This window comes from Leptonychotes weddellii, chromosome 5, assembly GCF_054177405.1.
Source record: "Leptonychotes weddellii isolate Sample4059 chromosome 5, ASM5417740v2, whole genome shotgun sequence".
Classification (NCBI taxonomy): Eukaryota; Metazoa; Chordata; class Mammalia; order Carnivora; family Phocidae; genus Leptonychotes; species Leptonychotes weddellii.
The window spans coordinates 36,306,924-36,319,815 of NC_138373.1; the positions used below are offsets into that span (position 1 = coordinate 36,306,924).

Below are 12,892 nucleotides of genomic sequence, written 5' to 3' on the forward strand. Positions count from 1 at the left end.
AATGCATTTAAATGTCACAAACGGCAGAACTAAACAGATGCGTGTCTCCGGTGTGCACCAGGGTGTGAGTGTGCAGGCCAGTGAGGTGCCCCTGTGGTATGGGGCGCATGGAGGAGGAGGAGTTGAGACACTTCTGGATGCAAAAGTCATTACTTTGAGTCTACGTATAAAATCCAAAGAAGCGAGTGCTGAGAGGTGAAAATCGCAGGAGCATTTCTGGGAAGAGACAGGAGTGGACCTGTGTCCTAACAGTGCTGAAGGAGCAGCAGGGCTCAGAACAACTAGAAAGGCAAGGACGTGAGGGAATAAGGGCCTGAGACAGTCCAGAAGGGAGGTGGGGGTCTGGGGACAGTCTCGGAGAGGAACAAGGCTTGCAACACGTGTGGCAGCCGAACACCCAGACGTGGATGCACGAGGGTGATGGGGACAAGGAGCCACGGCGCTTGGCTCTCAAGCCTGCTCCTGGGAGGACAGCCTCTTCGACAGGCTGGTCTCGGGGTACGGGGGACCCATGTGCAGTGTTGGGAGGTGCTCTGAAATGGGGGCTGTGAGGGATTTCATGGTGGGAAATGCAGATCTGCGTGTCGGTGAAGAGCAGGCGGCCTCGAAAACCGCATGAGTGCACGAAGTCAGCAAGAACGTGGAGAGAGAGGGCGGGACAGGAGCCCCGGTGCCGGGGGGGGCGCTGGCGTGTGGTGCAGGCCGTGAGCAGAGGCTGTGAGCGGCCGGTGACACCCCAAGCTGGGAGGGAAGAGCTGACCTCCCGGGAGCCAGCATCAGAGGAAAGGATGGGCCTCAGAAGAGCGAGCACCCCTCTCCAGAAAAGGAAACAGGAAGACGTAGCGAGAGACAGGATGACGTCTGAGCTGGAGAGGCGTCAGTGGTTAGAGAACGTTCCTCAAGCAGATGGACACAGATGGGCAGTGACGTTCACTCCCCGTCCCCGAGCGTTTCTGCAGGGATCAGCTTCCCGCTCAACTAAACATGATGACACAGGGTGAGAAGCCTGCATGAGGACCTAACTAAAAACCCCCCAGTCGGGGTAGCTGCCGCGGGTCCTGCTCTCAAGCCAGTCCTGGATCACCAAAGGAACCCCAAGAAATCTGTAACCCATGGTGGAGTGTCCGCGTTGCCTGGGGTGAGCTAACTCACCGTCCGCCTTTCCCTGCTGTCCCAGGAGCCTGGTGTAGAGCTCTCTAGCAGGAGGTGGCCAGTGGTGGATCAGGGGCAGCCTGCCACCTGTTCTTATAAATAAAGTTTTTTGCCACACGGACACGCCCACCTGCTTACAGATGCCTTTGTTTTAGAGAGCAGGGTGGAACAGCTGCAGAGACACCACTGGGCCCACGAAGCCCAAGTCACTTACTCTCCGGCCCTTTGACGGGAAAGCATGCTGACCGTGCAGCGGTCAGGGAGCTCTCGGGGGTGAGAGGCTGTGCAGGGAGACCCCAGCCTCAGGTGTGCGAGCTTCACCTCTTCTGCTCTGCCAGAGGAATTGTCGTTCTCCTTTATTCCCTGTTTTATTGTATTTTGCCACTGCTTTCTTCCAAGATTTTTCCTATTTACAGAAAATTTCCAGATATTCTAGGAACTTCTCTTTGTGCCCGATTAGGAATGACTGTAGCGTCAGACGCTGTAGGCTCTGTTCGGGTTGCCTTGAGACGTGAGGCACGTGAGTCACGCCACCTTTTATAGTCTGGATAAATTTAATCCTCCACGCTATAATTTCCTCCAGGATTTCACACGAAACGTCACAAAGGGAGAACCGAAGGCAGTGATTAATTTGTTTGGAATTATAGGTTTCTCTTGGCAAGATTCTGATTCTTCCTTAAAAGTGAACAGAATCAGAGCACACAGGCTCCCCAGGCTGGAGTGAGCGGCAGACGAGGATGGACCCCACACCCCACATCTAACCATCCACACAGGTGCCGGATGACCCGCCCAGATGCCACCTCAGGCTCCGGAACGCACGCGAGATGAAGCTGACCTACGTCACAGCCACACAGCTCTCTTTAGTTTTTAACTGACTCTCGGTGTTGCTGTCACTCATGGGTGTAAAACTGAGCTCTGATAATGCCACCTGGCACTGGACCATCACTGTCCAAAAGATGAGAATTTTCCCATTTCCTCCTTTTTACTCACCACAGCTCTGAGACGTACAAAGCAAAGAATCATTGTTCCTTTTTTTCCCCACTAAAAAACGAAACAGGAAGAAGTGTTTTCTGAAGATGTCAGCAGCCGTTCGTGTGGGAACGGAGACCCGACTAGTTTCTGCCGGAGAAGAAAGAGCTCACCTCTGATTCTTTTATCAGCAAAGTTCAAAGCTGAAGCATTTAACTTCAACTTCATTTGAGTGAGTGCTCCGGGGGCAAAGTCCTAAAAAAGTGGTTTGCGTTTCTCTGACCTCTCTCAAGTAGCTAATAATCTAGAAACAAAAGCCTGTGAGTCTGAGATGTTTGTACGATCTCTACCTGTTCCCTAAGTTTGGGATTTCTGCAGACATGAGGTCTGGTGTGGCGAGGGGTACATGCGGCCCAGTGAGGGGTGCGTGTCCTGTGGGGAGGTGACCTGTGTCCATGTCGCGGTTTGAATGGGGACATCCTGAACTATCCTGGCACCACATTCAAAGCAAGCAATTCAGTCTGTGAACGATCTTTACTGGGAAGTTCAAGAGTCTTAATCCATCGCTGAAATGGGCGAGCAGAGATCTGGACGCCGTACTTGCCCCACTGCCCCTTGCATACCAGACAAGGACTCGTTTCCCGGTCATAAGGAGCATCGGGCACGGTGGCGACAGAAAGACATGCCCCTTCTTTGCCCACAATTCCGACAGCACCACAGCTCATCCAATGCACCCTCTTCTGCTCCGGTAATTCTTACTTAATCTCCTTTTCACGCTAGTTTCAAACACCTCAGGCAATGCTTCCTAACTGTGTGCTTGTTCCGATAGAGAGGATCTTACTCATCACAGAACCCACAGAGGACAGAACACGCACCAGCCAAGAACTCTGAATACCAAGGGTGGAGAGCAGGCTACAGCAGAAGCGATTAAGGCCCCCACCTCCTCAAACGATACCCAAAGTAATAGAAAATTCACTTTAAAATCCCCTGCCTTGTTTATCAGCACCATTAAAACTCCACGTAGAAGCATGTTTTAGTGTGAGGAGAAAACGTGCAGACACAGGGTTCCACGGCGCCCTAACGAACGAGCGTGCTTTCCTTTATGCGCAGAAAGCCCCTGACAATCTAGCCGTCAGAGACATCGGAATGCTGAAAACCAGCAAAACTAAGGGTTTCACAAAAGCAGCAAAGCAGCCAGAGCTGGAGCTGGGCTCCGTGCTGTCCTTCGAATGGATCCCATGGCCGAGATGCACAGATGGATTCGTAAACGTCAAGGGCACAGCCACTAAAGCCCCCTGCTCACCGAGGAGAGCGAGGTACTCACCTATGTGCGTCTGGGCCATGACGTCGGCCAGCCTGTGGGCGGCGCCGCTCCCCCCACTTTGGGTAGAAGAGGAAGAGGTCGTGGAGGTGGTGGAGCCGTGGATGGCCTGGCTGATCCAGTGCTCCATGTTGATGCTGCCCTGGCTGGAGGTGGGGGTCCCCTGGGAGTCACCCTGCACCGAGCCTTCGTCTTCCGAGCCAGAAGACGTATCTGTGAAAGAGAGGAGATGCGCTGTGCATCAGACCAGAAACACACCCAGACCCAACGTCGCCAGCAAAGACCCACCACACGCACTACCTGTCCAACACCTTTTGCTTTGAACTCTCTTAAAAACCAGTTACACATCTCAGATAATGCATTATTTTTTTAGTATAATGAACTTTTCATCCAGAACACCTTAAATAAATATGCTACAAAAATGTGTGTGTTTGTTTGTTTTGATACTACAATTTCAGGCAAAGACACTCGGCCAACTTGCTCCACTCAACAGTTTGGGAAGAAACCAAATATTTCCAGGCATGCATACAGCAAGCGAGAGGGATGGGGGCAGCATTCTCTAAGAGGTGTTGAACTTTCATGTGTTTCAGAGTGTGTTTGTAGCCCTTTAGAGACCAGAGGTGTTTCTCTGAGCTATAATTTATTTTTAAATTCTGTGCGAGTGAAGATAACCATGTGCGTCCTCGAAGAGTAAGATGTCAGTGGAGACAATGGTGTAGAAGTTAGAAGGACTGCCATCTCTTTCCCACCAACCTACATGCTCAAGACTTTGCTTCCTCCTTTGGTGAGGACAATACGTCATCACATTACATATTAAGAGCAAGCTAAATGTATTTAACATTCATTTCTAGGGGCGCCTGGGTGGCTCAGTGGGCTAAGAGTCTGCCTTCGGCTCAGGTCATGATCCCAGAGTCCTGGGATCGAGCCCCGCATCGGGCTCTCTGCTCAGCGGGAAGCCTGCTTCTCCCTCTCCCACTCCCCCTGCTTGTGTTCCCTCTCTCGCTGTGTCTCTATCAAATAAATAAATAAAATCTTAAAAAAAATTCATTTCTAATAAAATTTTTTCACTATTTACTAATTTTTTTCCTCTGTGAAAATTGTGCATCTTAGATTGAGATAAAACATGTCACTCTGTACATTAAAATTAATGGAACTATTTTCATTTAATAAGATTTCCCCAAGCAGAGAAGTTTTCAAGAATTAAATATTGGTGTCCTTGTTATTTAAACACCCATGTAAGAGTGAATTCTGGGTCCTACCACTGTGAGTTATGGGAGATGCCAGGAGGAATAAAAGACTGTGAGTAGCTCAAGAACATCTAATGACAATGAGAGAAATGACAATTTTCTTAAGTCAAGACACGGGATTCTTTTTTTTTTTCCCAACACAACAATATTTGTGAAGAATATTTATACTCACATTTTGTTAAAATTGTGACATGACCTGTGCTATCTGGAATATTTTTGAAAGTCTGTTAGGAATTTGTTAGAAAAACAGCAGTAAAGGTAAGAGCCTGACAAATTCTCTCCCTCTGTCCTGCCTCATAAAACAGCAGGATTATAATTTACAGAAAAGTAAAATTGATACTTTTTTTTTGTATTCAGACCTAAGACTTCTTTCAATTTTTTTGATTGTGATAAAATACAACCTAAAATGTACCACCTTAACCATTTTAAAGAAGTTCGGTAGTATCAAATACACTCAATCTGTGCAACCGTCCCCACCATTTTCCTCAACAGGTTCTCTTCATCTTGCAGATCCGAAACTCTGTCCCCATTAAACAATAACCCTCCATCCTCCCCTCCCCACAGGCCCTGGACCACCATTTTGCTTTCTCTATACGTGATGTGGGCCACTTTAAGTACCTCATACAAGTGAAATCATACAGCATTTGTCTTTGTGCGCACGGCTATTTCACTCAGCATAAGATCCTCAAGATTCATCCATGCTGTGGTGTACTGCAGAATGTCCTTCCTTTTTAAGGGTGAATTATATTCTGTCTCATGTGTATACTACATTTTACTTACACATTCATCTGTGGACGGACATGGGTTGCTTCCATGTCCTAGCTATCATAGCGCTCTTCTGAATATGGCCGTACAATTATCTCTTTGAGACCCTGCATTCAATCCTTTTGGCTACAGACCCAGAAGTGGAATTGCTGGGTCATGTAATATTTTCATTTTTAATTTTGTAAGAAACTGCCATACTGTTTACCACAGAGGTGGCACCTTTTTCCTTTGCCACCAACAGTGCACAAAGGTTCAAATTTCTCCATGTCCTCACCAACACTTGTAATTTTCTGCCTTTTTTTTTTTTACAGTAGCCATCCTCGTGGGTGTGAGGTGGTAGAGGTGGTATCTCATTGTGGTTTTGACTTGTGTTTCCCTAATGATCTCTGATGTGGGACATTTTTTCTTGCATTATTGGCCATCTGTATCTGGTTGGGAAAAATGTTCAAGTCCTCAGATTTACAGTTTCTGAGAAATGCATATACCCATATATCCATCCAAATATTACCATCTCCCTACCAAGTGTTCTCATGCCTCTGTACTGTCAACCTTTCATTCCTACCCCAAACCTTTTCACAAGAAAACCACAGAAAAATATCCCTTGTGACACAGACACAAAAATCCTCAAAAAGTATTAGCAAACAACCGAGCAACGTATAAAATGGTTAGTACATACCAGGACCAAGTGATGACATTCAAAAGTGAATTAATGTTATACCTCATATAAATAAAGGGAGAAAAGCCCTAAATTAACCTTGAAAGTCACAGAAAAAGTATTTCACAAAATCTAACATTAACTCATGATAAAACCTCTCCACAATGCAGGAATAGAAAGGAACTTCCTCAACCTAACATAGGGCATCTGTGAAAACCCATACCTAACACTGCATTTAATGTTCAGACTGAACATATTTCCCCTAAGATCAAGACTCAGGTAAGGATATCCCCTCTTACCACTTTTATTCAACATTATCTGCTAAAGCTCCAGCCAGTGAAATACAGCAAAAAGAGTAACTTAAAGGCATCCAGATTGGAACGGAAACATTAAAACATTCTTTAGTCACAGATAATATGATCTTGTATGTAGAAAATCCCAAGGAATACACTAAACAATTCCTGAATTAATGAATGTTTAGCAAGGTCACAGGATATAAGATAAAGTTACAAAATATCTTTATACAGATCTCAACACAATTAAGGGAAGGCAAACATAGTTTGCAAATTGTGTATCTGGCAAAGGACTTGAAATCAGATTATATAAAGAACTCTTAACTAGTGAGAAAACAGACAATTCATTTTAAAAATGGGAAAAAGTGTGGACACTTAACCAATGAATATATACAAATAGCAAATAGGCCCATTCAAAAACGCAAATTAAAACCACGATGAGATTATATTTCATATCCACTAGAATAGCTAGAATAAAAAATACCGACAATACTAAGTGTTGGTAAGGATGCTGAGAAACTGAAATCCTCATATATTGCTAGTGGGAATACAAAATGGTGGCAGCCATATGGAAACAATTTCGCAGTTTCCTGAAAGTTCAGCATAAACTAACCATAAGATTCATTAACTCAACCCCTAGGAATCTACTCAAGATAAATAATATATGTATACACAAACATATGTACGTAAATGTGGATAGCAATCTTATTCATAATAGCCAAAAACTGGAAAGAAGCTAAATATCGACCAACTAGTGAGTGGATAACCAAAATGTGGTGTATCTAAGAGGATACAATTCAGCAACAAGAAGGAATGAATCGATGCATGCGACAACATGGAGGATGCTCAAAAATATTATCCTAAAGAAGCAAGATGCAAAAGAATGTATTTTATAATTTTATTTATAAAATGTCTAGAATATTTATAGAGGCATATAAATTAGATCAGTGGCTCCCTATGGCTCAATGTGAGAATGGGAATTAACTGCAAATGGGCACAAGGAAACTTTTGGGGTGATGGAAATGTTCTAAAACTAGACTGGCAATGGCTGCAAAATCTATATATTTATTAAAAATCATTGAGTTACACACTTACAGATTAGTTTTATGGAATGTAAATTATACCTCAAGAAAGGTATTAAAGATGAATGTGTGTTCTATAGTAGTTGAGTATAATATTCTGTGAATATAAACTGCATCAAGTTGGAGGATAGTGTTCTTTTGGCTACTTATTATTTAAGAAAGGTATTGTTTAAATCTCCAATTATTATTCCTGATTTTTTTATTTTCCCTCATTATGCCAGTTTCTCCTTTATAAATTATTTTTTAATTTAATTTAATTTTATTATGTTATGTTAGTCACCATACAATACATCATTAGTTTTTGATGTAGTGATCCATGATTCATTGTTTTCGTATAACACCCAGTGCTCCATGCAGTACGTGCCCTCCTTAATACCCATCACCAGGCTAACCCATCCCCCAACCCCCTCCCCTCTAAAACCCTCAGTTTGTTACTAGGAGTCCATAGTCTCTTATGGTTCATCTCTCCCTCCGATTTCCCCCCCTTCATTTTTCCCTTCCTTCTCCTAATGTCCTCCATGCTACTCCTTATGTTCCACAAATAAGTGAAACCATATAATTGACTTTCTCTGCTTGACTTATTTCACTTAGCATAATCTCCAGTCCCATCCATGTTGATATAAAAGTTGGGTATTCATCCTTTCTGATGGCTGAGTAATATTCCATTGTATATACGGACCACATCTTCTTTATCCATTCATCTGTTGAAGGGCATCTCGGCTCTTTCCACAGTTTGGCTATTGTGGACATCGCTGCTATGAACATTGGGGTGCATATGGCCCTTCTTTTCACTACATCTGTGTCTTTGGGGTTATCCTTTATAAATTATAATGCTCTTTTGGTTATATATTCATTATTATGTCATCCTGATGAATTGTTCACTTTCCATTATGCAAGGTTCCTCTTTATATCTTGTACTACCTTTGTCTTGCTATTTGATATTAAGAAAGACTTGTTTGCTTTACATTTAATGTTTGCATTGTGTATTTCTTCAATCTTGTATTCTTAATTATCCTAATTTTTTATTTAAATGTGTCCTGGTTCGCTCAGTTGGTGCAGCATGTGACTCTTCATCTTGGGGTTGTGAAGTTCGAGCCCCACACTGGAGGAAGAGTTTACTTAAAAAAAAAATATGGCTGTGTCTCTTATAGACAACATAGAGATGTATCTTCTTTTTTTTTTGACCAGTCTGACAATTTCAATCTTTTAATTCAGTATTTGGTCCATTCACAATTATGGTAATCACTGACATAAGTGGGCTTAAATCTAGTATTTTGCTATTTGTTTTCATTTCTCCTATTTTTTCCATCTGTTGATTTTTCCTATCTTTTTTTTATTATGTTCAATTAGCCAACATATAATACATCATTAGTTTTTGATGTAGTGTTCAATGATTCATTAGTTCCTGTCTTCTACTAACCATATTTTTTTACATTTCATTTTATGTCTTCTATGAAATTCTTACCTCTACTTCTTATTTTTTAGTGGTTGATGTATGCTGGTGGTTGATGTATGATGTATGCTAACAGTATGCATCCTTAACAGACCCAATATGGGGTCAATATTCTATTTGCTCTTCAAATCTGACACTATAAACTTTCTCTTTCACCTCTACTCATAACACACCTGACACTACTCATTTTCTACTGTTCACATTCTGCTTCCCAATTCACAAAAGTAATAATCATACAACAGTATAATTCCATTCACCCAACTTTGCCTTAAGTACAGGTGTTTTAAAGCAAATTACAATAGGAAAGCATAGTATTCCATGTTTACCCAACTACTTACTGTATCCAGTGCTCTTTTTCATTTTTATAGATTATGTTTTTTGTCTAGTATCATTTCCCATCAGCCTAAATGACATCCATTAACATGTTTGCAGTGCATCTCTGCTGGCACCATATTCTCTCAGTTTTCGTGTATTTCATTATGTCTTCATTTCATCCTTGTTTGTTAAGGATATTTTCTCTGGATATGAGTTGACAGTTTTGTTTTTTCTCTTTAGGACTTTAAATATGTCCTTCTATTGCCTTCTGGTCTCTATGGTGTCTTCATGTAAGTCATTCATCATTCATATGATGTTCTCTTGTATGTAATATGTTTTCCTCTGATTACTTTCAAGATTTCTTCTTAATCTTTGGGTTTCAGCACTTTGACTATTGTGAACTTAGGTATAATTATTTTATACTTATCCTACTTTGCATTCACTGAACTTCTGGGATCTGTAAGGTGGCATTTTACATCAATCAGAGTTCTTAACTCTTATTTCTTCCAATAGTTTTTCTGTCCTCTTCTCACTCTCTTCCTTCTTGGAGTCCAGTTAAAAGTAGGTTAACACTGTACCATAGATACTTAAGGTTCTTCTGTTAACTTCTTTAATTGTGTCTCCCTGTTCTTCAGTTTGGTTAATTTCTCTTCATCTCTTTTCAGGTGTACAGACTCATCTTCCTTCTCCAATCTGATGTTATACTAATCCAGTGAAATTTCCCCTGAAATTTCCTTTCTCTGCTCAGCTTACATATTAAGACAATATTTTCCTTTAGTTCTTTAACCTATTTTCATTTGGCTGAATAAATATTTATAATCACAGATTTAAAAACTCCGTCTTCGGTTATTTCAAACACCTAACCAGAGCTCTCCACAGAAATAGGAGTCTCATTACATAGTTTTAAACCTTATAGTAACCACATTAAAAAGTACATGAATAGATATAATTTTAAGAATGTATTATTTAACTCAAAATATTATCTCAATAAATAATAAATATGAAAATTAATTAAATACCTTCCAGTGATTTTTTTCATATTAACTCTACAAAATATGGTGTGAATTTCACATTTATAGCAAATACAATTGAGGCCAGCCACACGTGGTTAGTGGTTACCAAGAGCACAATGGAGGCCATCTTATGTTCATTTTATATTGATTCCTTTTCCTGTGGCCACAGATTACATTTCCTATTATCTCTTCATACCTGGTGATTGTTTACAGAGTAGTAGACATTGTGGGTGGCATGTTGAGACTCTGGATTCTATAATCTTCCTCTAAAGTCTCATGATTCTTATTTTAGCAAGCATGTCAATTACTGGTTGGTCATCTTGACCCTGAGCAGACTTGGAGTTATTCTTTGCTAGTGTGGATCAGTGGAAAGCTCTAGTCCTTTCATCTGCTGAACTCAGATCTCTGCCTCTTCAAGGGAGCAGAGTGGCCAATCTCATTCAGATCTCAGTCCCTGGGCCGTGGGGCTCACCTCACAAGTTGTCCTGCTCTCAGGGTGCTCTTTCACTGCTGGAGGTCCACAGCCAGAACAGCTGCCCCATTCATCTGGGGCAATTTTATAGTTGCTTATAGTGCTTGGGTTAGTCTAGTACCAGTTATTTCTTTATGGTGAGAAGCAGAAGTGCTGGCAAATTCTTGTTATAGTTTTGTATGTAAAAACCAAAGGAAAGCTTCTCCTATAAAAGACTGGCAGTGTAACCATCCTAATTAGATCTTTTCCAGAGACTATGATACTGGTCAGTGACTAGTCCTTTCACACAGAAAACATATATTTCAGGAATATGCTCTGAAGAGCAGTGGACATGAGATGAATTCTAACAAATGTTATCAGCAACCAAGGAAAGCAGAATGAGAGAAAATGAAGCTTAGCCCTAAGGTCTTGTACAAGTATGGTTATAAATATGTAGACAACTGCTACGCACAAAATAGGTTGTGAATAAAAATTGTTATGATAAGGGTACTGGCATTTGATTGTACAAAACTATTCCATATGTGATATTATCGCTAGGACTCTTAAATGACAATTTACAAAAGGTATTATATGGTGTACAAGAAAGGGCTAGTCAAATAATTAAATGCAAAAATTTCATCAAAAATAACATTTCCAATAATGTTCTTTTATATTTTGCAAAGATATCTGTACAATGTTTGATTTTCTAAAGTTTTGTCTTTCATCATGTAGGACAAAATAACATTTCTGAGGATGGATTCAACATGTGAAAAAGCATATACATAAATAATCACATTGCTTCTTGCATTTTTTTTTTTAAGATTTCATTTATTTATTTGACAGAGACAGAGATAGCAAGAGCAGGAACACAAGCAGCGGGAGTGGGAGAGGGAGAGCAGGCCTCCCACTGAGGAGGGAGCCCGACGTGGGACTCAATCCCAGGACCCTGGGATCATGACCCGAGCTGAAGGCAGATGCTCAATGACTGAGCCACCCAGGCGCCCTGCTTCTTGCATTTTAAACTCATCATTTTTCATAAAAAAGTAGCTCAGAAAAATTGAATCTCCTTGAATATCTATCTCCTTGAATACTGTCTAGTTCTAAACACTTGGTTTAAGTGGGTTTGTTATCCTTGTAAATCCATCCTGTTTGTTACAAAAATATGTACAAAATAAAACTTTTCACCACATTAATAGAATAGAGAGTCCAGACATAAATCCCTGTTGATATGGTCAATTAATCTATGACAAATGAGGCAAGATTATGCAATGGAAAAAAAGACAGTCTCTTAAACAAATGGTGTTGGGAAAACTGGAGAGCTACATGCAAAAGAATGAAACTGACCACTTTCTTACACCATACACAAAAACAAACTCAAAATGGATTACAGATCTAAATGTGACACTGAAAACCATAAGAGTCCTAAAAAAAATAGCCAGTAGACTCTTGGACATATTAGCAATGTTTTTTGGACCGGTCTCCTCACACAAGGGAGACAAACGCACAAGTAAGTAATTAAGACTCTCAAACTGAAAAGCTTTGCACGGTGGAAGAAACCATAAACAAAACAAAAAGGCAACCTATTGAATGGAAGAAGATGTTTGCAAATCACGTATCTGATAAGGGGTTAAGATCCAAAATATATAAAGAACTCATACAACTCAAGACCAAAAAAAAAAAAAAAAAAATTCCAAACTATCTGAGTAAAAAAATGGGCAGAGGACCTCAACAGACATTTTCCAGAGAAGATATGCAGATAGCCAACAGACACATGAGAAGATACTCAACATCACTCATCATCAGGCAAATACAAATCAGAATCATGTATCATTTCACATCTGTAAGAATGACTAATATCAAAAAGACAATAAATAACAAGTGTTGGCAAGGATGTGGAGAAAGGGGAACCCTCTTACACTGTTGGTGGGATGGAAACTGGTGCAGCCCTTCTCGAAAACAGTATGGAGGTTCCTCAAAAGTTAAAAATAGAGCTACCCTATGACCCAGCAATTCTGCTTCTGGGTATTTATCAGAAGAAAATGAAAATCCTAATTCAAAAAGATATATGCCCCGATCCAACAGTACATTAAAAGGATTATTCACCATGACCAAGTGGGATTTATCCCTGGGCTGCAAGGTTGGTTCAACATCCGCAAATCAATCAATGTGATACAAT

The 12,892-nt window shown here is 41.1% G+C and overlaps 1 protein-coding gene across 1 annotated transcript in view; it reads right to left on the minus strand.

Moving 5' to 3' along the window:
• DIP2C (DIP2 acetate--CoA ligase C (putative)) overlaps positions 1 to 12,892 on the minus strand; it is a 356,092-nt gene that overhangs the window by 120,408 nt on the left and 222,792 nt on the right. The window contains exon 5 of the mRNA XM_081818894.1: positions 3,446 to 3,655. Within this exon, the coding sequence (XP_081675020.1) occupies positions 3,446 to 3,655 (210 nt within the window). The remainder of the gene's footprint in view (positions 1 to 3,445; positions 3,656 to 12,892) is intronic.